General features: G+C 44.7%; 4 protein-coding genes across 6 annotated transcripts in view; all 4 read left to right on the top strand.

Moving 5' to 3' along the window:
* The first annotated feature begins 933 nt into the window (after positions 1-933).
* On the top strand, positions 934-6188 carry orc4 (origin recognition complex, subunit 4). 3 transcript variants are annotated; one of them, XM_046323954.1, is made up of 14 exons: positions 934-957; positions 1517-1585; positions 1906-1982; positions 2626-2716; positions 2821-2896; positions 3006-3091; positions 3174-3222; positions 3324-3475; positions 3804-3977; positions 4113-4199; positions 4288-4396; positions 4523-4618; positions 4709-4776; positions 5818-6188. In XM_046323954.1, exons 2-14 carry the CDS (start codon positions 1529-1531, stop codon positions 5998-6000), a joined length of 1305 nt encoding a protein of 434 aa, XP_046179910.1. In that variant the 5' UTR covers positions 934-957; positions 1517-1528; the 3' UTR covers positions 6001-6188. The 3 variants fall into 3 exon arrangements, with proteins under 3 accessions (XP_046179910.1, XP_046179909.1, XP_046179908.1); XM_046323953.1 differs by lacking the exon at positions 934-957 and adding an exon at positions 992-1036; XM_046323952.1 differs by lacking the exon at positions 934-957 and adding an exon at positions 1192-1291.
* Positions 6189-8225: 2037 nt separating this feature from the next.
* Positions 8226-17998, top strand: LOC124011631 (heat shock transcription factor 2 binding protein). The gene is made up of 8 exons (XM_046325087.1): positions 8226-8382; positions 11629-11776; positions 12062-12165; positions 12798-12947; positions 14494-14638; positions 15160-15277; positions 16114-16217; positions 17066-17998. The coding sequence occupies exons 1-8, from the start codon at positions 8269-8271 to the stop codon at positions 17317-17319; spliced, it is 1137 nt and encodes a 378-aa protein (XP_046181043.1). The 5' UTR covers positions 8226-8268; the 3' UTR covers positions 17320-17998.
* Positions 17999-18624: 626 nt separating this feature from the next.
* LOC124011676 (phospholipid scramblase 2-like) lies at positions 18625-20789 on the top strand. Its single transcript, XM_046325155.1, has one exon. It carries the CDS (start codon positions 18916-18918, stop codon positions 19972-19974), a length of 1059 nt encoding a protein of 352 aa, XP_046181111.1. The 5' UTR covers positions 18625-18915; the 3' UTR covers positions 19975-20789.
* Positions 20790-20977: 188 nt separating this feature from the next.
* The window catches only part of LOC124011674 (serine/threonine-protein kinase SIK2-like), an 11728-nt gene continuing 5440 nt past the window's right edge, over positions 20978-27265 (top strand). Inside the window, exons 1-7 of the mRNA XM_046325154.1 lie at positions 20978-21379; positions 21698-21883; positions 22342-22458; positions 23511-23574; positions 25499-25660; positions 26646-26770; positions 27057-27180. Coding sequence (XP_046181110.1) covers positions 21737-21883; positions 22342-22458; positions 23511-23574; positions 25499-25660; positions 26646-26770; positions 27057-27180 — 739 coding nt within the window. The 5' untranslated portion in view covers positions 20978-21379; positions 21698-21736. The remainder of the gene's footprint in view (positions 21380-21697; positions 21884-22341; positions 22459-23510; positions 23575-25498; positions 25661-26645; positions 26771-27056; positions 27181-27265) is intronic.

Below are 27265 nucleotides of genomic sequence, written 5' to 3'. Positions count from 1 at the left end.
TTTGCCTCCTTTGCCCTTTTTGCCTCCTTTGCCCTTTTTGCCTCCTTTGCCCTTTTTGCCTCCTTTGCCCTTTTTGCCTCCTTTGCCTTTGTCTTTTTAAATTGTAACTTTAAAGGGGTGACGTCAGAATTGGGATGTCCCAAGGATTCCATTTAGTATTTTCCAGAGAGCACAGTGGGGGGAGATGTTTCTCTGGCAGGACTAGAGCAAAGAGCAAAAACAAGAAACACATCGTGTTACACAATTATGGAACCCAACAGAAAAGTGTCTGTCCAGATATTAATTCAAATTAAATTACAAATCTGTCACGTTTCACTTCTGCTGATTCAATAAAAGGTAGTGGTGTACTTAAGTAAAACAACTTTTTGGGGTGTATCTGTACTATACTATTGATATTTTTGGCAACTTTTACTCCACTATATGCCTGAAGAAAATAATGTAATGTTTACATTTTCCCTTACACCCAAAAGTACTTGTTACATTTTGAATGCTTAACACCGACAGGAAAAGTGTCAAATTCACACATTTATCAAGAGAACATCCCAGGTCATCAATACTGCCACCAATCCGGCTGACTCACTAAACACAAATGCTTCGTTTGTAAATTATGTCTGAATGTTGTAGTATTCCCTTGACTATCCGTAAATAATCAATAAAATACATTTGTGCCGTTTGGATTACCTAATAGAAGCAATTTGAAATGATTTATACTTTCACTTTGGATACTTAAGTGTATTTAAAGCCAAATATTTTTAGACTTTTACTCAAGTAGTATTTTACTGGGTGACTTTCACTTTTACTTGAGTCATTTTCTATGAAGGTATCTTAATTTTTACTCTAGTATGACAATTGGGTACTTATTCCACCGCTGATAAAAGGCTCAACACGTATGTGTCTGACCTGACATAGAATAAGTAAAGCTTCCAAGAGCAGATTACTACTTCTGTCTACCAAAAGGCATATATTATTATTATTATTAAAAGGTCTGGACCATTCATTATGCATTCACATCACAAGTGCTAACTTGGTGGCGGTGGTAAGATAATCACTGTTGGAAGAGGACATCCCCTCCTTGATTAAGTACATTTGATATTAATTAGATGCAGGGAATCTTACATAGTGGAATTACTAATTTAAATGTGTGTAGATTGTTTTGTGCAGTAATATAGCCTCCTGTTGTAGGTCCAATAATTAGGTGACCCGGAAGTGGGTTGGAGTTGTGATTGTTAAATGAGAAATGTCTTCGCAAAGATTCCAATTTCGCGCTTAGACCACTGTCATCGGGAAAAAAGTAAATAGTTATTATTATTAACGTCACCAAACTTGTAAATATCACTCAGTCATATGTTTCATCTTACACTTGTATTTTTATAAGGCGAGTCAGCAGCTAACGTTAGTTCCTATAATAGAGAAATATATCGCTTTGTTTGCGCTGCATGCCATGTTGCTAGCTAGCTAGCTAACGTCACTGTAGTTCGCTTCAGCGCAAGTCTCTCTTGTGTTTTGTCCATTCTAGGCTGTTGCCACCATGAGTAAACGAAAAGTGAAAGAAACACACATGCCAGTCGGCGAATGTATTTCTCAGGTTTGTATTCGTTTGTTTTATTGAATGTTTATTGAATGTGTACATTGAGCAGGCAACGTAAAGGATCAATACATGAGTTGGTTGTGGGGACCTTGCTAGATTGAATCCCTGAGCTGCCAAGGTAAACATCTGTCGTTCTTCCCCTGAACAGTTAGTTAACCCACTGTTCCCAGGCCGTCATTGTAAATAAGAATTTGTATTTAACTGACTTGCCAAGTTAAACAAAGGTTAAAAATAAAAACCTTACCCAGATAACACATGGACAACATTATTCGCAAATACTTAATAATGACTCTTTTTAGTATGGATATATTTTTCAGGTTCAGATGATATTGAGGGAGAGATTCTGTCATCAGAGACTTCCTGAAAAGCCAGTGGGAATGGAATCACAACACAAGTAGGTCCCTTGGTGGTGCTGACCTGCTAACTAAGGTTTTATTAATTGACAAAGGTGACATTCACTGATGACTAGCAGATTGATTAATGTAAGGGTAATGGTATGAGTTGGGTCTATTTGCCATAACACATGACAAGTGTGTTTTATGAGGGGTACTCCACAGTGTCATGGCAATGTGCATTTTGTTCTGGGCTGAAAGTCTCAGCATAATAAGCTGTTAAGATTTTCAATTTCACAAGGACCCAGCTGTTGTTTATTATTTGTCTCCAGCCCCACCTACACCTGTTATGCCTGTTTCTGTGTGGCGGCCATCGGCCGCGTTTAAAAACTGGGAACTCTGAGAAATACGAGGTCAGAGCTCTAGAAAGAGGCCTGAGTTCCCGAGTTGGATAACCGTTTAAATAGATTGTTCCCAGTCGAAGCTCGTTTTTTTCCCCCCAAGTTCCCAGTTGTTTTGAACACGCTGAAGTCTGAGAGTTCCCAGTTGTTTTGAACGCGCTGAAGTCTGAGAGTTCCCAGTTGTTTTGATCGCGCTGAAGTCTGAGACTTCCCAGTTGTTTTGAAAGTGGCAATTGGCCAGGTTGTATACTGAGCTGCAGAGAGTGGGGCATTGTGGGTAACGGTCCTTGTGTTGATGTTCCAGACACCTGCTGGAGCTGCTGAGGAGGACCGCTGTCCATGGAGAGAGTAATTCTGTACTCATCGTTGGACCCAGGGGATCTGGGAAAACAATGGTATGGAATGCTACGAGGATAGCCTTGTCCCAGATCTGTTTGTGCTGTATAGCCAACTCCTATTGTCGTAGTCAGGCATGTTGACTTTCTTCTGTTTTCTCCAGCTCCTTAACTGTGTCTTGAGAGAGTTGCTGGAGGTGAAGGATGTCAATAAGAATGTGTTACCTGTCCACCTGAATGGTTGGTAGTAGGATGTCTGTTTCTATGTTTGTTTCTGTGTCTGTTGATTCTCTGTCTGTTTCTGCACTCTGTTAATTCTCTCCCCAACTCTTCTTTACTGTCTCTCTAGGTCTTTTACAGACTGATGATAGAATAGCGCTCAAAGAAATCACACGCCAGCTCAATCTGGAGAATGTTGTTGGAGACAAAGTGTTTGTAAGTGTTTACAGAAGTTATGCTGTATGTTTTGTCCCTTTGCAATTGTTTTGCTTGCTCTTAATTGTATAGTTATTTTCAGGGTAGTTTTGCAGAAAACCTGGCCTTCCTTCTTGAGGCGTTAAAGAAAGGTACTCATTTCTGCACATTTCCCTCACTATAGTTTTGAAGAATCCTCCCTCTTTATGCTGACAGTATGTCTCTACAGTGTACTGTTCTCTCTTTGTCCCAGGTGATCGTAGCAGCAGTCGTCCTGTCCTCTTCATTCTGGATGAGTTTGACCTGTTTGCCCACCATAAGAACCAGACTCTGCTCTACAACCTCCTGGATGTCTCCCAGTCTGCCCAGGCTCCTGTCGCTGTGATCGGCCTCACCTGCAGACTGGTAGGGTCTCTTCTACCTCAGTTGTGTACTATCTAGCTTTTAGACCTCTCCAGTGATGAACTAGTTTTAGCTTCAAACGGATAGGTTTCAATCTAATTATATTCTACTCTACTCACAGGTGGTACCTTAATTGGGGAGGACAGGCTCTAAGTAATGGCTGGAACAGAATACATTGAATAGTATCGAACACATGGTCTGCATGCGTTTGATACCATTCTGTTTCCTCCATTCCAGGCATTATGAGCCATCCTCCCTCAGCAGTCTCCTGTGACTTTACTCTTCCTTCTTCTCTGGTGATCACAACTGGTCTCATCTCTGCTTGCTGCAGGATGTCCTGGAGCTGCTAGAGAAGAGGGTCAAGTCCAGGTTCAGCCACAGACAGATCCACCTGCTCAGCTCCCTGAGCTTCATACAGTACCTGGACAACGTCCGCTCACAGCTCAGCCTGCCACAAGACTTCCCCGACACCAAGTTCTATGACGAGTGGAATGACGGCATCAAGGTGAGGCCAGTCCAGGACTGCAAACTTATTATTATATATATATTTTAACAGTACTAGATTTGTGATGTGCTGTCGTTGGCTTTATCTGAAAGGCATTTTTCTTCTTACCCACAATGCTCTCTGACTTTCTTTCAGACGCTATGTGAAGACCAACCAGTGGTGGACGTCTTACAAAGACATTATAACTCCTGCAAAGACTTCCGTTCCCTGCACTTGTTACTGGTAAGAGTGTGTATCTGTCGTATCAAGCAAAGAGTGGGGGGAAAAACCCTCTAAATATTGCTTTGTGTGTGTGGACCCCTCTCTGCAGATGCTGGCTCTGAGCCGAGTGAGCGCATCTAAACCTGCCATCAAGCCCACTGATCTTCTGGAGGCCAGTAGAGTCTGTATGGTGGACTCTAAAGCGAACATACTTCATGGTATGATTTAAAGCCTAAAGCCATTAGGGGTAGAGGTCATTATTAGGGGATTTCTTTGATGGACACATGACCATTTGATGAAACATTGATAATCTGGCCTGCATTTTGCTTTGTTGATCTTTCCAGGCCTGTCCATTCTTGAACTGTGCCTGATAATTGCCATGAAACACTTGAATGACATCTATGAAGGAGAGCCGTTTAACTTCCAGATGGTTCACAATGGTAAGGATCAACAGTTCGTAAGAGCTGGTGTGTAATAGTTGGGAATGACATACATTTGTGTTAATAATGTTTTTTTTTTTTTTTTGTCAGAGTTCAAGAAATTCCTGCAGAGGAAATCCCATTCCATACATAACTTTGACAAGCCAGTCGTCATAAAGGTGGGTCTGCATGACATCATGGTCTCAGTAGAATGACATCAGACCCTTCCAATAGTATATTTCATAAAAATCCTATGTTTTTGTAGATTGTTCTCAAGGTAAGTTTATTTCACAATGAAGAAGGGTGGATATGTGTTGAATTTTGATGTATACTGAACAAAAATATAAACGCAACATGTAAAGTGTTCTCGGGTCATTTTTCATGAGCTGAAATAAAAGATCCCAGAAATGTTCCATAAGCACATAAAGCTTATTTCTGTTATTTTGTGCACAAATTTGTTTACATCCCTGTTAGTGAGCATTTCTCCTTTGCCAAGATAATCCATCCACCTGACAGGTGTGGCATATCAAGAAGCTGATTAAACAGCTTCATCATTACACAGGTGCACCTTCTGCTGGGGACAATAAAAGGCCACTCTAAAATGTGCAGTTTTCTCACACAACACAATGCCACAGATGTCTCAAGTTTTGAGGGTGTATACAATTGGCATGCTGCCTGCAGGAATGTCCACCAGGAATGTTTCCAGAGAATTGGATGTTCATTTCTCTACCATAAGCCACCTCCAACGGCATTTTTTAGAATTTTGCAGTACGGCCTCACAACCGCAGACCACGTGTAACCACACCAGCCCAGGACCTCCACATCCAGCTTCTTAACCTGCGGGATCGTATGAGACCAGCTACCCGGATAGCTGATGAAACAGGATCATTTTTGTCTCTAATAAAGCCCTTTTGTGGGGGAAAACTCATTTGGATTAGCTGGGTCTATGCCCACCCATTGATGCGCCCCTGCCCAGTCATGTGAAATCCATAGATTACGGCCTAATTTATTTATTTAAATTGCCTGATTTCCTTGAACTGTAAACTTGTTGGATGTTGCGTTTTTATATTTTTGTTCAGTATGTAATGCAGTTGGTTGTCCCTTCTCTGTAATACCCCTGACTATAAAGTTTATTGTATACATTACAGTCTTAGCCACATGTATGCCATTGTATTATTTGATACTCAAGATTTACTCAACCCAACAACACTCCGTTCCAGGCGTTTGAACACCTGCAGCAGTTGGAGCTGATTAAGTCTATGGACAGCTCCACAGCAAAGATCCAGAAGGAGTACCAGCTGATGAAACTTCTGTTGGACCACAGCCAGATCATGGAGGCCCTGCAGAAATACCCACAATGCCCCACAGATGTTAAACAGTGGGCCATGTCTGCTTTTGGTTAAAGGTACATATTATTCTATATTGTATCCAGTGGGGCAGTTATGAAAGATATGGAACTGTGGCTTGGACCCTGTCCTCAAGGATAGACAATGAATGACCTAACAAATGTTTCTGCCATGTGTTCATTCCTTGTGTAAATGTAAATATTTGGCTGTACTTATTGAATAAAGTCATGCAATTTTTTGGGTCATCAGTGTACCAGTTCTTGAAACCTAAGAAGTATTCAATGCTAAATGCCACCATCTAGTGGTCTGTTTTGGAACTGACATTACAGGGGAAAAATCCATTCACATTGAGCAATCATGCTTTATGTCAGGGGGAATAGCATACATTACATTTACATTTAAGTCATTTAGCAGACGCTCTTACCCAGAGCGACACTTTCTCTGTACAATATTTAACCAGGCATCTGAAATTAATGCAAAGATAAACGCATAATTGTCAATGTCACTCAGAAAATAAGAAAATGTAATACTCCTGAACAGTAGTATGTCAGTTTTAATAAGGTTTTGCATTAAATGCGTTTACCATGCTAGAGACGCAGCACTTTTACAGGTTCTGGGGTCTGGAAGACCTGCATTGATGCTGGTGTCCCCAGCAGCGTACTGCACAGCCTTCTGCACCTTTCCCTCTGTCAGGGAGCAGGGCACTTCAGCTAACTGTAGAATCTACCCAGACATCACTACCACTGAGGGACAAGCTCAAAAGACAAGGTGTGTGTATTGGGCTGATGAAGGGCTGTCATTCAACAGTCAGTACCTGTTCTAATGAACATGGCGTGGTAGTTTCTCCATCTACAGCTACCACTGTCAACCACAATCCTCAAGAACATGGCTCCCCTCTGTGGAAACAGTGGACACCCGGTCAGCGGAGGTACTGCCCCCTCCATGAGGCGGGAGGGGCTGGTCTCAGACATGAAAAGTTCTTGTTTAGGAGGTCCAGCCGCCGTACTGCGTTCGTACACTTTAACAACAGCACGACCAGAGTGAGACATTTGAACTGTGAGAGAGAGGTCAAATATACAGTGAGTACTATAGATATTTAGTACATGATGGAGGAACTCTTGAAACTGTGAACTGTAGCTAGCCCACTGGAAGCTAGAAAGGTCAAACGTGACATGATGCAGGTCAGGGCCACTGAGGGCCCAGGGGTCATAGTGCAGGAAGATGTTTGGGGGTGGGTGTATCTTTACAAAAGATACTGGTGTCCTAGTGAAACCGTGCCGTTGCATAGAGATTACGTATGATTATCGGAAATTATGCTGGAGGAATAATTCCACCAATAAACCTTTGCACCAATAAACCTTTGAGCAAAACGAACGGCTCTTTTTGGTGATTTACATACAGCTACAAACTGTTTTTTTTTTCAAAACAACTTACCTGTACATAAGTGACTAAATAATTATCTAAAGAGGGTGAATTCTCACTGCAGAAACAATAGCGGGGAGAGCGTGTCATTCTGGTCCATCCTAAAATGTGCAGTGCGTTTTAAATAACTGAATAATTTATCCAGGTAAAAATGCATTTAAACACACTTTTCACGATCTGACATAATGGTAGCCTACTTTTGTGATTTACATAGATCTGTACGTTTTCCTTGGTTCTAGATATATTTAAACATTTTGATCGAGGAGCCATTTGGGAGCCAAATGAGCCGGCTCTTTTACCTGAACGGAGCCAAATGATCCGACTCTTTCACCTGAACGGAGCCAAATGAGCCGACTCTTTTACCTGAACGGAGCTAAATGAGCCGACTCTTTTACCTGAACGGAGCCAAATGAGCCCAGGGGTCACTCTTTTACCTGAACGGAGCTAAATGAGCCGGCTCTTTTACCTGAACGGAGGAATAATTCTAAATGAGCCGGCTCTTTTACCTGAACGGAGCTAAATGAGCCACTGGCTCTTTTCTGGTCCATCCTAACGGAGCTAAATGAGCCGACTGACTTTACCTGAACGGAGCCAAATGAGCCGACTCTTTTACCTGAACGGAGCTAAATGAGCCGACTCTTTTACCTGAACGGAGCCAAATGAGCCGACTCTTTTACCTGAACGGAGCTAAATGAGCCGACTCTTTTACCTGAACGGAGCCAAATGAGCCGACTCTTTTACCTGAACGGAGCCAAATGAGCCGACTCTTTTACCTGAATGGAGCCAAATGAGCCGACTCTTTTACCTGAACGGAGCCAAATGAGCCGACTCTTTTACCTGAACGGAGCTAAATGAGCCGACTCTTTTACCTGAACGGAGCCAAATGAGCCGAAAAGACTCGGAATGACCATCACAAGTGGCAAGTGCACTAAACTCATCTCAAAACAAACCTCTGAGGAATTAAAAATGACTCAATTCATAGACACAAAGATGTGGGCTTTGTGCAAGAAAGGAAAGGTATTTATATCATATTTTTGACTATCACTGAAGTAAAACAAAAATATTGAGCTCGCAAATTAGCTTCCATGAAGCTGTACGTTTGCTAGCTATCGCTGGCTACTGTAATTAGCTAACAAGAGCTAACCAGACACGAATACACAGGTACTTACATGAAGATGAAGTTACTACTTATTCACAAGTAAGTTCCCTCTTTGTAACAACCATCTCAGCAAACAAAGTTGAAGAGTCACTGTCAGCTAGACTTGTAGGTCGAGTAATGTTGGATTAGGTTACTATTTCGGTCTGGTCAGGAGCGAGTCCGTTATTTGTCGTGTGAAGAGATAATTTACCTGAAAGTAATGTCCGTCCTTATCCTGACATTTACATTGTCATTTTCAGATTTGTCCACTAGATGCCAGACCTGCAATAACTATTTCAGAGCTAGCAAAGATGGTCTGCTTCTAGTGATCTGTATGCATGCAGGGACTCTTAAATGACAACCTAATATTACAGATATGACTACTGCATACCACCTAATATTACACCTATGACTACTGCATACCACCTAATATTACAGATATGACTACTGCATACCACCTAATATTATACCTATGACTACAGCATACCACCTAATATTATACCTATGACTACAGCATACCACCTAATATTACACCTATGACTACTGCATACCACCTAATATTACAGATATGACTACTGCATACCACCTAATATTACACCTATGACTACTGCATGCCACCTAATATTATACCTATGACTACAGCATACCACCTAATATTATACCTATGACTACTGCATACCACCTAATATTATACCTATGACTACAGCATACCACCTAATATTACAGATATGACTACTGCATACCACCTAATATTACACCTATGACTACTGCATGCCACCTAATATTATACCTATGACTACAGCATACCACCTAATATTATACCTATGACTACTGCATACCACCTAATATTATACCTATGACTACAGCATACCACCTAATATTACAGATATGACTACTGCATACCACCTAATATTATACCTATGACTACAGCATACCACCTAATATTACAGATATGACTACAGCATACCACCTAATATTACAGATATGACTACTGCATACCACCTAATATTATACCTATGACTACTGCATACCACCTAATATTACACCTATGACTACTGCATACCACCTAATATTACAGATATGACTACTGCATACCACCTAATATTATACCTATGACTACTGCATACCACCTAATATTACAGATATGACTACTGCATACCACCTAATATTATACCTATGACTACTGCATACCACCTAATATTACAGATATGACTACTGCATACCACCTAATATTACAGATATGACTACAGCATACCACCTAATATTACACCTATGACTACTGCATACCACCTAATATTACAGATATGACTACAGCATACCACCTAATATTACAGATATGACTACTGCATACCACCTAATATTACACCTATGACTACTGCATACCACCTAATATTATACCTATGACTACAGCATACCACCTAATATTACAGATATGACTACTGCATGCCACCTAATATTATACCTATGACTACAGCATACCACCTAATATTACACCTATGACTACTGCATACCACCTAATATTATACCTATGACTACAGCATACCACCTAATATTACAGATATGACTACAGCATACCACCTAATATTACAGATATGACTACTGCATACCACCTAATATTACACCTATGACTACTGCATACCACCTAATATTACAGATATGACTACTGCATAACACCTAATATTACAGATATGACTACTGCATACCACCTAATATTACACCTATGACTACTGCATACCACCTAATATTACAGATATGACTACAGCATACCACCTAATATTACAGATATGACTACTGCATACCACCTAATATTACAGATATGACTACTGCATACCACCTAAATTTACACCTATGACTACTGCATACCACCTAATATTACAGATATGACTACAGCATACCGCCTAATGTTACAGATATGACTACAGCATACCACCTAATGTTACAGATATGACTACTGCATACCACCTAATGTTACAGATATGACTACAGCATACCACCTAATGTTACAGATATGACTACAGCATACCACCTAATGTTACAGATATGACTACAGCATACCACCTAATATACCTATGACTACAGCATACCGCCTAATGTTACAGATATGATAGTCTCAGGAAATCCCAGACCTCAGGCAACAGCACGAGGAGCATTGTTCACATTGTGAAGGCACCCTTTTTGCCGAGGGAGACTACAGATAGTCTCCCTCGGAGACTACTGCATACACATACACTACCATTCAAAGGTTTGAGGTCACTTAGAAATGTCCTTGTTTTTGAAAGAAAAGCACATTTTTGTCAATTAAAATAATATAAAATGTATCAGAAATACAGTGTTAATGTTATAAATTACTATTGTAGCAGGAAACGGCTGATTTTTTAAATGGAATATCTATATAGGCGTACAGAGGCCCATTATCAGCAACCATCACTCCTGTGTTCCAATGGCACGTTGTGTTAGCTAATCCAAGTTTATCATTTTAAAGGCTAATTGAACATTAGAAAACCCTTTTGCAATTATGGTAGCACAGCTCAAATCAAATCATTTGTGGGTTCGATTACAGGCTCAAAATAGCTAGAAACAAAGACCTTTCTTCTGAAACTCGTCAGCCTATTCATGTTCTGAGAAATGAAGGCTATTCCATGCGAGAAATTGCCAAGAAACTGAAGATCTCCTACAACGCTGTGTACAACTCCCTTCACAGAACAGCGCAAACTGGCTCTAACCAGAAAATAAAGAGTGGTAGGCCCCGGTGCACAACTGAGCAAGAGGACAAGTACATTTGAGTGTCTAGTTTGAGAAACAGATGCCTCACAAGTCCTCAACTGGCAGCATAATTAAATAGTACAAAACACCAGTCTCAACGTCAACAGTGAAGAGGCGGCTCAGGGATGCTGGCCTTAATTAACAATGTCTGCACTGTATTTCTGATCAATTTGATGTTATTTTAATGGACAAAAAATGTGCTTTTCTTTCAAAAACAAGGACATTTCTAAGTACCCCAAACTTCTGAACAGTAGTGTATTTTCCTGGCACATTGGCAAAAAATAAGCCACACCTTGCGAAAATCAAGTAAAGCTGTAACAAAACATTTATGCACATGACTGGCTGTTGATTTTCTGTTCTAGGTTGACAGCCGAGATGGCCTGGTCCAGATCAGAAAAGGAGACTTGGAGAGATTGACTACAGAGGTCATGCAGCTCCGAGAGTTCTTACCCAAAGTAGTGAATGGAGACCTGATTGAGATGCTGCAGAAAGCCCGTGCTGCAGAGACAAGTAAGCTGCCCTTGAAATGGCTCTACGCGGATGTTATCATACAAGTGGGCTGATAATGAATAACATGAATGTTTGTATTGGGAAATAGCCTAAACAGTGAAAGGGAAAATTGTGTGTGTGTGTGTGTGTGTGTGTGTGTGTGTGTGTGTGTGTGTGTGTGTGTGTGTGTGTGTGTGTGTGTGTGTGTGTGTGTGTGTGTGTGTGTGTGTGTGTGTGTGTGTGTGTGTGTGTGTGTGTGTGTGTGTGTGTGTGTGTGCGTGTGTGCGTGTGTGCGTGTGTGTGTAGTGAAGGAGCGCCTTGGTCAGGAGCAGGAGCAACTGAGACAGGAGTGTCTGCACCTCCGCTCTCGCCTGGACGCAGCGCAGAGCGAGTGTCAGAAAGAGAGAGAGGTGAGAGATGAAGGGATATTAAAGAGAGAGGTGAGAGATGGAGGGATATTAAAGAGAGAGGGATGAGAGATGGAGGGATATTAGAGAGAGAGAGGAGGGATATTAAAGAGAGAGGGGAGGGATGGAGGTGAGGGATATTAAAGAGAGAGAGAGGAGGGATATTAAAGAGAGAGAAGAGGGATGGAGGGATATAGGGTAACCTGTTCCCTAGGTAACATTGTGTGTGTCAGAGTATGTCACTTGTAGACCCAGAGAAGATGGTTCCTGGGACAAGTGTGTGTGTGTGTGTGTGTGTGTGTGTGTGTGTGTGTGTGTGTGTGTGTGTGTGTGTGTGTGTGTGTGTGTGTGTGTGTGTGTGTGTGTGTGTGTGTGTGTGTGTGTGTGTGTGTGTGTGTGTGTGTGTGTGTGTGTGTGTGTGTGTGTGTATGAGTGGAAGTGTGTGTGTGTGTGTGTGTGTGTGTGTGTGTGTGTGTGTGTGTGTGTGTGTGTGTGTGTGTGTGTGTGTGTGTGTGTGTGTGTGTGTGTGTGTGTGTGTGTGTGTGTGTGTGTGTGTGTGTGTGTGTGTGTGTGTGTGTGTATGAGTGGAAGTGTGTGTGTCATCATGTTAACCTGTCTGCTGCATGCCCCTGCAGGAGAAGCTGGTTCTGAGGGAGCAGCTATGGGAGAGTCGGGAGCAGCTGCAGCAGCAGGCTGAGTTCTGTACTGGGCTGGGGGCTGCCTCCTGCACCCTGCTGTGGAGCACCTCCAGTAAGGAGGAGGCAGTCAAAGACATCCTGGCCGATGTGAGAGGCATTCATCCACAGACCTTACAAAACCTTTCACCCAATTCCACACCAACCCCTAGCCGCTTACACACCTGTGGAGATCTGAGAGGACTGGATAGCTATAACATGATGACATTAGCTTTATCACACCTGTGGAGATCTGAGAGGACTGGATAGCTATAACATGATGACAGTAGCTTTATCACACCTGTGGAGATCTGAGAGGACTGGATAGCTATAACATGATGACAGTAGCTTTATCACACCTGTGGAGATCTGAGAGGACTGGATAGCTATAACATGATGACAGTAGCTTTATCACACCTGTGGAGATCTGAGAGGACTGGATAGCTATAACATGATGACAGTAGCTTTATCACACCTGTGGAGATCTGAGAGGACTGGATAGCTATAACATGATGACAGTAGCTTTATCACACCTGTGGAGATCTGAGAGGACTGGATAGCTATAACATGATGACAGTAGCTTTATCACACCTGTGGAGATCTGAGAGGACTGGATAGCTATAACATGAAGTCAGTAGCTTCATCACACTCTTTAATAGACTTGGTGGATTTTCACTGTATTGCGCCGACAGAGAAGTACCGATGGCCTAGGGGTCAATTTACATAGATTACATAGATTTTTCTATTTTTCTTTCATTTGTGTTATTGACTCTACGTTTGTTTATGTGTAACTCTGTGTTGTTGTTTGTGTCACACTGCTTTGCTTTATCTTGGCCAGGTCACAGTTGTAAATGAGAACTTGCTCTAAACTGGCCTACCTGATTAAATAAAGATTCAGGGGTCAACACTCATCTGAACCTATTCCTCTGCCTCTGATGCTTTCCACTCTAGTCCATGTCCTGGTTCTCTTTAAACTCTAGTCCATGTCCTGGTTCTCTTTAAACTCTAGTCCATGTCCTGGTTCTCTTTAAACTCTAGTCCATGTCCTGGTTCTCTTTAAACTCTAGTCCATGTCCTGGTTCTCTTTAAACTACAGTCCATGTCCTGGTTCTCTTTAAACTCTAGTCCATGTCCTGGTTCTCTTTAAACTCTAGTCCATGTCCTGGTTCTCTTTAAACTACAGTCCATGTCCTGGTTCTCTTTAAACTCTAGTCCATGTCCTGGTTCTCTTTAAACTACAGTCCATGTCCTGGTTCTCTTTAAACTCTAGTCCATGTCCTGGTTCTCTTTAAACTCTAGTCCATGTCCTGGTTCTCTTTAAACTCTAGTCCATGTCCTGGTTCTCTTTAAACTCTAGTCCATGTCCTGGTTCTCTTTAAACTCTAGTCCATGTCCTGGTTCTCTTTAAACTACAGTCCATGTCCTGGTTCTCATTTACATTACATTTAAGTCATTTAGCAGACGCTCTTATCCAGAGCGACTTACAAAGTTCTCTTTAAACTCTAGTCCATGTCCTGGTTCTCTTTCCTCTCCACTCTAGTCCATGTCCTGGTTCTCTTTGCCTTTATCCTCTTCCATCACCCTCCTTGTTCCCCTCCTTAATTCCTCCCCTTTCCCTCTGGCCACCTCTGACCCTGCCTCATGACTCTAATTGTAGGGTAAGCTGCAGTCCTTCCTGAGCGTGGCGGGCCAGACCTTGGAGAGCTTTGTCAAGTCTCTGGATGGGGAGGCCAAGGCCGAGCAGCAAGACTCCAACTCCCATGAGCAGCAGTTTGTTCTGGCGCTGGCCGGAGTCGTCACCAGTGAGTGTGTGGCTATGTCACCATGGCATGCCATCCAAACTGTCTATTGAATGTATTTTGATAACCACAGTTTATAAATACACCATCTCACTGTGAGTTATTCCAGTCTATGCTGTGTTATATAACATATTTTGCATCATATAATTAAGCAATAAAGCATGAGGGGGTGTGGTATATGGCTAATATACCACAGCTAAGGGCTGTTCTTAAGAGTGCCTGGATACAGCCCTTAGCCGTGGTATATTGGCCATACACCGCAAACCCCCGAGGTGCCTTATTGCTATTATAAACTGGTTACCAATGTAATTCGAGCAGTAAAAATAAACGTTTTGTCATACCTGTGAAATATGGTCTGATATACAGCGTCTGCTAAATGACTTAAAGGTAAATATACCACGGCTGTCAGCCAATCAGCATTCAGGGCTGGAACCACCCAGTTTATAATAAATGGCACACCCTGCTCAGCGTTATCATCTTTAGCTCTCCAATCGGTGACCTCTGCTTTTTGATTGTCCACTCAGACGTGGCGGCGGTGACGTGTGGGCGGGACTACCTGTCCAGCTCCGCCCACGTCCTCCTGGAGACTCTGATGCAGCTGCTGGAGCTCCTGAAGCCTGGGGTCTTCCCCAAACTCAAAGTGTAAGACTGGAGGACTTCTAAATCACTCACATTAATAATCATACACACACACTGTCTCCTCAGCAGTTATGTTGGCCGACCCAACATCAATACACACAGCCATCTGAATCCAGATCAAATGATACCTACAATAATAAATTAACTAGGCATTGTAGGTTTTCTGCAGGTGAATGAATGATGATGGCTATTGTAGTTTTTCTGCAGGTGGATGTGGATGGCCATTGTAGTTTATCTGCAAGTGGATGAATGATGATGGTTATTGTAGTTTATCTGCAAGTGGATGAATGATGATGGTTATTGTAGGTTTTCTGCAGGTGAATGAATGATGATGGCTATTGTAGTTTTTCTGCAGGTGGATGTGGATGGCCATTGTAGTTTATCTGCAAGTGGATGAATGATGATGGTTATTGTAGTTTATCTGCAAGTGGATGAATGATGATGGTTATTGTAGTTTATCTGCAAGTGGATGAATGATGATGGTTATTGTAGGTTTTCTGCAGGTGAATGAATGATGATGGCTATTGTAGTTTTTCTGCAGGTGGATGTGGATGGCCATTGTAGTTTATCTGCAAGTGGATGAATGATGATGGTTATTGTAGTTTATCTGCAAGTGGATGAATGATGATGGTTATTGTAGTTTTATCTGCAGGTGGATGCTGATGGTTGTTGTAGTTTATCTGCAAGTGGATGAATGATGATGGTTATTGTAGTTTCTCTGCAGGTGGATGTGGATGGCCACTGTAGTTTATCTGCAAGTGGATGAATGATGATGGTTATTGTAGTTTATCTGCAAGTGGATGAATGATGGTGGTTATTGTAGTTTCTCTGTGTTACAGGTTGATGCTGATGGCTCTGTATAATGTCAGTATCAGTGTAAAGGGACTGAAGTATATCAGGGAGTTTCCAGGACTTCTCTCTCTCATCTGGACCCTTTTGGAAGGTAAGAGGGGAGTGAGGGGTGGGCTTGTGTGCTTTGTATGTGGCGTTATAAAATGTGTGCATTCAAAAGCGTTTGTTTGTTAATTTGGAACTCATATTGCCCACAATGGGGCTAATCGTACAAGAGTCCAGTGTGTGTCCGAAAGACAGAGCCTGAATCAGAGGTCAGAGAGCTGGCATCAGTGTGTTTAACTCAGATCAGCGAAGAAGAACTTGTGTTGTGGTCAGTTAGGAGGATTAAGACTGTATATCTCTCTCTCTCTTTCTCTCCTCTCTCTTTCTCTCTCCTTCTCTCTCTCTCTCTCTCCTCTCTCTCTTTCTCTTTCTCTCTCCCTCTCTCTCTCTTTCTCTCCTCTCTCTTTCTCTCTCTCTCTTTCTCTCTCTCTCTTTCTCTCCTCTCTCTTTCTCTCTCTCTCTCTTTCTCTCTCTCTCTCTCTCTCTTTCTCTCTCTCTCTTTCTCTCCTCTCTCTTTTTCTCTCCTCTCTCTCTCTTTTTCTTTCTCTCTCCTCTCTCTCTCTTTCTCTCCTCTCTCTTTCTCTCTCCTCTCTCTCTCTTTCTCTCTCTCTCTCTCTCCTCTCTCTTTCTCTCTCTCTCTTTCTCTCTCCTTCTCTTTCTCTCCTCTCTCTCTTTCTCTTTCTCTCTCCTTTTCTCTCTTTCTCTTTCTCTCTCCTTCTCTCTCTTTCTCTCTCTCTCTCTTTCTCTCTCTCTCTCTCTCTCTCTCTCTCTCTCTTTTCCCTTCCTCTCATGCTGTTTCTGTCTGCTCCTGCCGATCCTCTCTTCCCTCGCCCTTTCTCTCTCTTTTTGCTCTCTCTTGTCCTCCTCTCTCCCGACCCCTCTTCCCCTCCTGAGACGGGGACTCTGAGGTTTGCCTCCACGCCCTGCGGCTGCTCCAGTCAGTGCTGCTGGAGGAGGCCCTGGTGGGGCCCGGGCTGCTGCTGGACGACCCCCTTCTTCCACTGGAGCGCATACGCACCCTGGCCACCTCCAGCCGCCACCCGACCCTGAGGCAGACGGCCCAGGAGACACTGGATGACCTGGGCTCCCTCCGCACCTCCTTCCTGGACCCCCACGGCACCTCCTCCTCTGACCAAGTGCATGTATAAATACATCCAACCCAAAGTGAAACACACAGCACTAGCGACACATCCCACTCACGTGATGATGATGATGCTTTCCTACTGTAGAGTAAACGTTTCTCTGATTAGAGAGAGCTCTACTGAGGAGAGCTCCCATGATGCACTGTGGAAGAGGTTGGTTCCATCGTGTCCCTTTCTCGTTTTTCCCCCGGATCCAGGGACTTAGTCAGGTTGGTTCCTATCCCACCACAGCAGATGTTCCGGACCAGTAGAACCCCATAACTGTACATAAGGGCTCCATAACACATTCATAATCCATACATAGAACATACATTAGAACTACAAAAATGGTGTATGTCAAATGAAAATGTGTTGACATGGTCCCAAAGCAAGGATGAGTTCTGCTTGCCATATGTTAAAGAGAAGCCGTCTGTTTGTTTAAAACATGTATCTACTGTTGTCAGGTGAGTTGTATCTGTTTCTACCTGTTAGCCTGTTGACCTAATACCAGCTAATACCATATCAGACTCATGGCCTTATTTCATGAGGTCAAATACCTTGAGGTCAAGTAACAATGGAGGATGTTTTATTTTTGTGTGTTGTGTTCTACCATTGTTACAGACAATAAAATGTTATTCAAAACTTTTCCAAATGAAAATTCATTTATATATGATATGTAGCCTATTTTTACCAGGTTAGGGGCGGTTTGTGTGTATGAATCTGTCTGACTGTCCTGTTCTCCCACCACCATATCCTGGACCACCTCACACGTAACTCCCTAACTACAGCTACGTTTACATGTCAGTCATTTAGCAGACGCTCTCATCCACAGCCACTTACAGTACAGGCATATAGTTTCATACTGGTCCCTCGTGGGAATAGAACCCACAACCCTGGTGCTGCAAGCACTATGCTCTACCAACTGAGCCTCCGACTCCCAGATAAACAGATTATGACGTAGAGATTGGCCTGGTCATTAGGAGCCACCTAAAGTGGATAAGCCTTTCAGTGTCTGAGGGGGGTGACACTGAGTAAGCTGACTCGGCATGTGTACACCAGGCTGTAGGGTATTGAAGCAAGTAAGTCTCTGAACATATACAGTCAAGCCTCAGTCTGTTGAGTTGACAGTCCATTTCAAAGTTACAAAACATTTACATATTCTGACCGACCGCCATTCCCAACATGGTTGGATCTCTGAAGTGTTACTGTACACTGAAGATGAGAGGGCTAAAAGACTGGGCTGGACTGGTCCACTAAGGATCTCTGAAGTGTTACTGTACAGTCAAGATGAGAGGGCTAAAAGACTGGGCTGGACTGTGTCCACTAAGGATCTCTGAAGTGTTACTGTACACTCAAGATGAGAGGGCTAAAAGACTGGGCTGGACTGTGTCCACTAAGGATCTCTGCTAATAATAGTCATTTGCAAATCCTCTCAAGAACCGACAGGAACTTGCTCACACTCAGACGAGATGTGTTTCCAATACCTTGCTAACGTGTAGAAAATGTATGTGTCAGAGCATGTGAAGCTATAAAGGTGTAACTTGATTTTGTAGTTTTGTAGTAAGGAAGAACCTTTTTTGATGTCTTGTTTGATCTTGTAGAACGTGGAAGTGCATCGTTTCAATGGCCTCCAAAGGACATGGCGACACCGACTCAGGGCGGTTACCCCCAGCTTACTCCAAAGAGGTGCCGCCTGGTCACAATGCTGTGTACCCAGTGCCCACCGTGGTGCCACCACCCCCAAGCTACCTGACACCTTCAGCCCCACCGGTTCATATGATGATGTCTGCCTCTCTCGGACCACTCAATGCTGTCTACCCAGCTCCCACAAACCCTGGATTCCCACCCCCTGGATACGTGACCCCTTCTGCTCCTCCGATGATGCCTGCCCCTTTCGGACACCCTAATGCTGTCTACCCCGCGCCCACGAACCCCGGAATCCCGCCAGTACCCCCAGGCTACGTGCCCCCTCCGGTCCCTGCGATGATGCCTGCCCCTCCGCCTGATCTCCGACCCACCGGCTGCCCCCCAGGACTGGAATACCTGATTCATGTCGACCAGCTTCTCGTCCATCAGACTTTTCATCTGGCCGAACTGCTGGGTTGGGAGGTTAGAAATTCCTACAATGTGAAGAACAGCGTCGGGCAACAAGTGTTTCTGGCGGAAGAGGAGAACAACTGCTGCACCCTACAGTGCTTTGGCCCCAGCCGACCTTTCACCTTTCACATCCAGGACAACCTGGGGCAGGAGGTGTTGACCCTGACGCGCCCTCTTGCGTGCAGCTACTGCTGCTTCCCCTGCTGCCTGCAAGACCTGGAGGTGCAGAGTCCCCCCGGTATTCCCATAGGGTATGTGGTGCAGGAGTGTCACCCATTCCTGCCCAAACTCACTGTGCTGAACGAGAGGAGGCAGCCTCAGCTGAGGATCAAAGGGCCGCTGTTTTTCTGTAGTTGTTGCAGAGACGTCACATTTGAGGTGAAGACTCTGGATGACTCAATGTTGATAGGGCACATCAGTAAGCAGTGGTCTGGCTTCCTGCGCGAAGTCTACACGGACTCAGATCATTTTGGAATCGTGTTCCCAATGGACCTGGATGTGAAGATGAAGGCTGTGCTGCTGGGAGCCTGCTTCCTGATCGATTTCCTGTATTTTGAGGAAAGGAAAGGAGACAAGAAACATTGAACTTTTACTCTGTGCCGACTATGGAACCCACGGTTCCTTAGTGTATTGTGAAGAACTTTCAGAATCATCACGCATCAAAATGACATTAGACCTACAAAAAAGTTGCATGTCAAAATCAACAACTCCAAATCCCTCTCATTGTGTATATCTAACGGTCCTCTCCCCAGTATTACTCTCCATCTTAAACAACTTCCTACTTCTCAGCATCAACAAAACAACTACAAGGCTACAAGGTCCCGGGGTTCAGTAACAACAAAACAACTCCAAGGCTAAATATTTTGGGGTTCAGTAACAACAAAATGACTACAAACTACAAGGTCCCGGGGTTCAGCATCAACAAAACAACTACAAGGCTCTAAGCTCCCGGGGTTCAGTAACAACAAAACAACTTGAATGCTAAATGGTTCGGGGTTCAGTAACAACAAAACGACAAGGACCAGGGGTTCCGTACCAATAAGACAACTACAAGGTTACAAGGTCCCTGGCTTCAGTATCAACAAAACAACTACAAAGTTACAAGGTCCCATGGGTTCCATAACAACAGAAGCAGGGCAAGCTTCATCCTAACAGCCACCATCCCATTGAATAGTGGGACATAGGACACAATTTACATTACATGGCCAGACAGTAGGCTATACATGTCACAGTGTGTTTACTTTGTATTGTATTCCATTATATTATAGTGTATTGAATTTGTGTCCTTTCTGTCCTATATACAGTACAATTCCAATGCAAATGGACAATACAACGTATGTTGCATCATACAAGCTCAATGCAACATTGACATAGCAACTAAATGGTGGCTAGAATCCAACAAAATATCATGCTGCTGAGTGTCGCAAATTGAGTTGAACAATGTTAGCCTTGGCTCATGAGTCATCACCACATTGGTCATCATGACCCACTTAACGGTATCTGTTAAACTGCTTATAGGGAGGAGACTAGTGAGCCTCTAGTCTACTAGAAGCGTTGATGGTCTAATTCAATAAAGAGACGTTGCTGCTCAATGTTATTGTTTAGCGTTACTGTACGCTGAGCGGCTGCTACAGCCTATTCATTGTGCAAACCTCGTGAAGACCACTTCTGCGTCACGGTGTCCAGCTCCAAGCTACCTTTCCCGCTCCACGAGAAGCGCGCGGGACAGTTGCTCCGCAACTCTGACGCAAGCTTGACGTTAATTAAGTGTGTTTTAGTTCATTATGGCAGGAGAAGATTTCCAGCGGAGTTTGAGTTACAGAGGTTGTGTAGATTATTGCATACCATATTTATCCCCCGTTATCAAACTATGAGGAACACATCGTCTGTGCGCAGTTAGGGAAGTAGCCTGGATGCGCACACTGTTCTAGAACGGCGGAGGATTCCAACAACATAGGTGGATGTCCTGAACTGTAGATTTTCTGTGAAGGTAAATTACACGATTTTGTTTTGCAAATGAATAATAGGATATGGTCTGTTTTTATTTCAATACTTGTTGGCTAAAGGATATCTGTTTGTTCAACTCTTACGCTGCTACGTAGGCTATAGTCTTTCCTCACATAAATAGTTAAATGGAAATACACTTTTTGGAAGGTGTTGAGATTTATAGCCTAGGACTACTAGATTTAATATCACAATTGTATATTTTGTTCTTTCCTACTATATGCAGCCTATATAGTGACAAAATATGTTCTCTCAATTGTGTTTACGGGAGTGGCCTAATAACGGTACTCTAATCCTGGGAAAGGGACAATAGGTTTATCCAGTCACTGGGTGCCTCTGCACCATGGTGGTTTTATCCGATGGCTCTCCCCTGAGCCAGCCATGCCCCGGGGGACCGGTTCAGGTCGGTTTCTACGAGATCATCAGGACGCTGGGGAAGGGAAACTTCGCTGTAGTTAAACTGGCTTGTCACAAAGTCACAAAAACCCAGGTGCGTAATTACGCATGCATAATGCATATGAAACATGTATTCCCTACACCATTAATCTCCAATATTCAACTCCACCTCTTCCAGTCATTGTGTTAACGATAGTTAGCATTGGCTCTCAAAATGGCCTCTTACTTCATACTGGACACAGAGACATACAAATGGAATCAACAAGTTCATCTGACTCTGGGGAAGTGGATAAAGGGCCTCTTTGACACAATCCCAAAGTATCATATCATACTAATTTGAGTGTCCCCGGATTTACATTTACTATATTACATCTAGTATATGTGACCAGGCTGGAATGGGACCTTGGCAGCACCTGAAGTGGCAACATTATTCCCTGTATATTCACAGTGCACTACTTTTGAACAGGGTCCAGGGCTTTGGTCAAAAGTAGTGCACTGTATAGGGGTTAGGGTGCCATTTTGAAATGAACTATCTGCTTTCTGTACACACAGGTGGCCATTAAAATCATTGATAAAAAGAGACTGGAGCCCTCTGACCTGAAGAAGATCTACAGAGAGGTCGAGGTGATGAAGCTCCTCAACCATCCCCACATTATCAAGCTCTATCAGGTAGCTCCTCAACCATCCCCATATTATCAAGCTCTATCAGGTAGCTCCTCAGCCATCTTCACATTATCAAGCTCTATCAGGTAGCTCCTCAACCATCCTCACATTATCAAGCTCTGTCAGGTAGAGGATAGAGTTGTGGAACTCTCTATCTCTCTCTCCCACTCTTTCTCTCTCTCTCTCTCTCTCTCTCTCTCTCTCTCTCTCTCTCTCTCTCTCTCTCTCTCTCTCTCTCTCTCTCTCTCTCTCTCTCTCTCTCTCTCTCTCTCTCTCTCTCTCTCTCTCTCTCTCTCTCTCTCTCTCTCTCTCTCTCTCTCTCCCTCTCTCTCTCTCTCTCTCTCTCTCTCTCTCTCTCTCTCTCTCCCTCTCTCTCTCTCTCTCTCTCTCTCTCTCTCTCTCTCTCTCTCTCTCTCTCTCTCTCTCTCTCTCTCTCTCTCTCTCTCTCTCTCTCTCTCTCTCTCTCTCTCTCTCTCTCTTCTCTGTCTCTCTCTCTCTCTCTCTCTCTCTCTCTCTCTCTCTCTCTCTCTCTCTCTCTCTCTCTCTCTCTCTCTCTCTCTCTCTCTCTCTCTGCCCCTCTCTCTCTCTCTCTCTCTCTCTCTCTCTCTCTCTCTCTCTCTCTCCCCTCTCTCTCTCTCTCTCTCTCTCTCTCTCTCTCTCTCTCTCTCTCTCTCTGCCCCCTCTCTCATTCTCTACATGGAAGATTTTAAAAGGTCAGGTTGTTTATCTTGTAATAGGGGTTAAGTGTATGTTTCCCAGCCCTCAGCCCAGCCACCCCCAGCTCTATGAGTCACATGGGGATTTTCAGAATGGAAAATGACGACCCCGTCAACCCACCCCTACTTCCAATATGGTCTCAAAGCAAATATTTCTTAAAACAGAGAATCTTTAACTTGTTTTTTGTAATGGTTTTTAAGGATTCTAATATGGTCCCTGCTGTCATATTCTCGCATTACACTTTGGGCACACTCTTCCACAGGCTTACATTTAATAATGACATGGGAAATGTATATTTAAGTTGTATTTATCAGTGAGTGTGCCTCTCTTGTGTCTTGCAGGTCATGGAAACTAAGGACATGTTGTACATGGTGATGGAGTATGCCAGGAACGGAGAGATGTTTGGTAAGTGGAAGGGTATCGCTCTAGAGGTGTCCATGATGCTTGGTGCAATCTCTTAGAACAGTGTGTTTGTGTGTGTGCACATGTGTACTTGATCACTAATTATTTACAATGATTCAATCAAACAATCTGAACCAACCAATCAATTACATTCCTCATTATTCACCCTCTGTCCCCTCCTCTCCCATCCTCCCACCCTCTGTCCCCTCCTCTCCCTACAACCCATCCTCTATCCTCTCCTCTCCCTACAACCCATCCTCTATCCCCTCCTCTCCCATCCTCCCACCCTCTGTCCCCTCCTCTCCCATCCTCCCACCCTCTGTCCCCTCCTCTCCCTACAACCCATCCTCTATCCTCTCCTCTCCCTACAACCCATCCTCTATCCCCTCCTCTCCCATCCTCCCACCCTCTGTCCCCTCCTCTCCCATCCTCCCACCCTCTGTCCCCTCCTCTCCCATCCTCCCACCCTCTGTCCCCTCCTCTCCCTACAACCCATCCTCTATCCTCTCCTCTCCCTACAACCCATCCTCTATCCCCTCCTCTCCCATCCTCCCACCCTCTGTCCCCTCCTCTCCCATCCTCCCACCCTCTGTCCCCTCCTCTCCCTACAACCCATCCTCTATCCTCTCCTCTCCCTACAACCCATCCTCTATCCCCTCCTCTCCCATCCTCCCACCCTCTGTCCCCTCCTCTCCCATCCTCCCACCCTCTGTCCCCTCCTCTCCCTACAACCCATCCTCTATCCTCTCCTCTCCCTACAACCCATCCTCTATCCCCTCCTCTCCCATCCTCCCACCCTCTGTCCCCTCCTCTCCCATCCTCCCACCCTCTGTCCCCTCCTCTCCCATCCTCCCACCCTCTATCCCCTCCTCTCCCATCCTCCCACCCTCTGTCCCCTCCTCTCCCATCCTCCCACCCTCTATCCCCTCCTCTCCCATCCTCCCACCCTCTATCCCCTCCTCTCCCATCCTCCCACCCTCTATCCCCTCCTCTCCCATCCTCCCACCCTCTGTCCCCTCCTCTCCCATCCTCCCATCCTCTATCCCCTCCTCTCCCATCCTCCCATCCTCTATCCCCTCCTCTCCCATCCTCCCACCCTCTGTCCCCTCCTCTCCCATCCTCCCACCCTCTGTCCCCTCCTCTCCCTACAACCCATCCTCTATCCCCTCCTCTCCCATCCTCCCATCCTCTATCCCCTCCTCTCCCATCCTCCCACCCTCTATCCCCTCCTCTCCCATCCTCCCATCCTCTATCCCCTCCTCTCCCATCCTCCCATCCTCTATCCCCTCCTCTCCCATCCTCCCACCCTCTATCCCCTCCTCTCCCATCCTCCCACCCTCTATCCCCTCCTCTCCCATCCTCCCATCCTCTATCCCCTCCTCTCCCATCCTCCCACCCTCTGTCCCCTCCTCTCCCATCCTCCCACCCTCTGTCCCCTCCTCTCCCTACAACCCATCCTCTATCCCCTCCTCTCCCATCCTCCCACCCTCTATCCCCTCCTCTCCCATCCTCCCATCCTCTATCCCCTCCTCTCCCATCCTCCCACACTCTGTCCCCTCCTCTCCCATCCTCCCACCCTCTATCCCCTCCTCTCCCTACATCCCATCCTCTATCCCCTCCTCTCCCATCCTTCTACCCTTTATCCCCTCCTCTTCCATCCTCCCATCCTCTATCCCCTCCTCTCCCATCCACCCACCCTCTATCCCCTCTCCCTACATCCCCTCCTCTCCCATCCTCCCACCCTCTGTCCCCTCCTCTCCCTACATCCCATCCTCTGTCCCCTCCTCTCCCTACATTCCATCCTCTATCCCCTCCTCTGCCATCCTCCCACCCTCTATCCCCTCCTCTCCCATCCTTCCACCCTCCATCCCCTCCTCTCCCATCCACCCACCCTCTATCCCCTCTCCCTATATCCCACCCTCTGTAGACTACTTGTTGTCGTCGGGGCGACTGAGTGAGAGTGAGGCTCGCAGGAAGTTCTGTCAGATCCTGTCAGCGGTGGACTACTGCCACAGCAACCACATCGTCCACAGAGACCTGAAGGCTGAGAACCTTCTGCTGGACTCCAACATGAACATCAAAGTAGCAGGTACAGGCAGAAAGGAGAGGCTCGAGATATCACTTCTGTAGTGAATAAGAGTTCAAAGTTCATACCATTCGCAACCAAAGCTCACGCTGAGGATGGCTTAGTTCTGTAGTTGACATGTTAGTCCTTTTAACGCAGAGGCTGCAGACCTCATGTACTTGGAACAGGAGGTTACATTTTCGTCAAGGCTTTATATAGTGGAGCGAGAAGGGTGCGTTTGAAAAGTTCTATAGCCCATGTCTCTTCACAGGGGCGGGCCACTGATTGAGCAGAGCCCTAACCTTATGAAAACCCAAATCTCTCATTTGGAAGCTAAAATTACATTTAATCTCTTCACCAATAATTTTATATTCAAACATTTAAATTGAACAACAATTCCATGTGACTCCAATGACTACAATGTGCAGACTTTCCACTGTAGAGTTTGTCATCGTATCATTGATGAGAATGTCCCAGATGACAACCGAACTGACATCATATTCATTAAGTACCACCGCATATGTTCAATTGGTCGGATTACCAGAATATAGTTCATTTCCCCCCACCTTCTGATGGTCCCAGAATCTCTATGTTAACCAAGGGGTTTTCCAATTTCACATCAGTAGGGTAGAGAGAGGAAAAAGGGGGGAAGAGGTATTTATGACTGTCATAAACCTACCCACAGGCCAACATCATGACACAAGGCCTTACCCCCAGGCCTTGTCATGTGCATATGTGTCCTATGATATGAATGAGAATGTTCCAGAGGATTCACAAGGGCTTTAGGCAGGGCTTTTCAATTCCAGTCCTAGTGGGCCAAAACATCTCTGTTTTTTGTTTCTACCTGGTAGTTAATTGCACTCACCTGGTATCCCAGGTCTGAATCAGTCCCTGATTAGAAGGAGAGGATGAAAAACAGAAATATTCTGGCTTTCCAGGATTGAACAGCCCTGGCTTTAGGGATAGTATCCTCTGATATTAATGGACTTTTTCCTCTCCCTCCCTGTAGACTTTGGTTTTGGGAACTTCTTCAGTGAAGGACAATTTCTGTCCACCTGGTGTGGGTCCCCGCCCTACGCCGCTCCAGAGGTGTTTGAGGGGATTGAGTACGAGGGGCCTCCTCTAGACATCTGGGTAAGGGACCAGGAAGGGATGGTTTCTCTCCTATTCTCTTGATTTGGGTTGATTATTTCTCTTTAACCCATTGGAATGTCATGGGAATGAAAGTGCAGATGAAGGTTGTATGTTTTCAGATCTCAGAATCCCTCTTGAACTGTAATAACCTTATAGGTGGTTATTGTGGTGCAGAGATGATTCATCATGAATTCCATATCTTTATCTGGTAGTGACAGTAGTACTAATAGTAGTAGGAAGTAGCAGGACTGTGGTGCTCATCTTGCTCCCCTCTTTTGGTGTTCAGAGTCTGGGCGTGGTGCTATACGTGTTGGTGTGTGGCGTCCTGCCCTTTGACGGCCCCTCCCTCCCCGCGCTCAGACAGAGGGTCCGGGAGGGCCGCTTCAGAATCCCCTTCTACATGTCCCAAGGTACTGTCCTGCAGGACTGGTGACATGACTGGTTCTCACGGCACAAGGCAGAAACCGCACCCAATTCCCTATTTTGTATGCTACT

The sequence above is a fragment of the Oncorhynchus gorbuscha genome, linkage group LG23, assembly GCF_021184085.1.
Source record: "Oncorhynchus gorbuscha isolate QuinsamMale2020 ecotype Even-year linkage group LG23, OgorEven_v1.0, whole genome shotgun sequence".
NCBI classification, from domain to species: Eukaryota; Metazoa; Chordata; class Actinopteri; order Salmoniformes; family Salmonidae; genus Oncorhynchus; species Oncorhynchus gorbuscha.
This window is presented reverse-complemented; position numbering and strand designations above follow the sequence as displayed.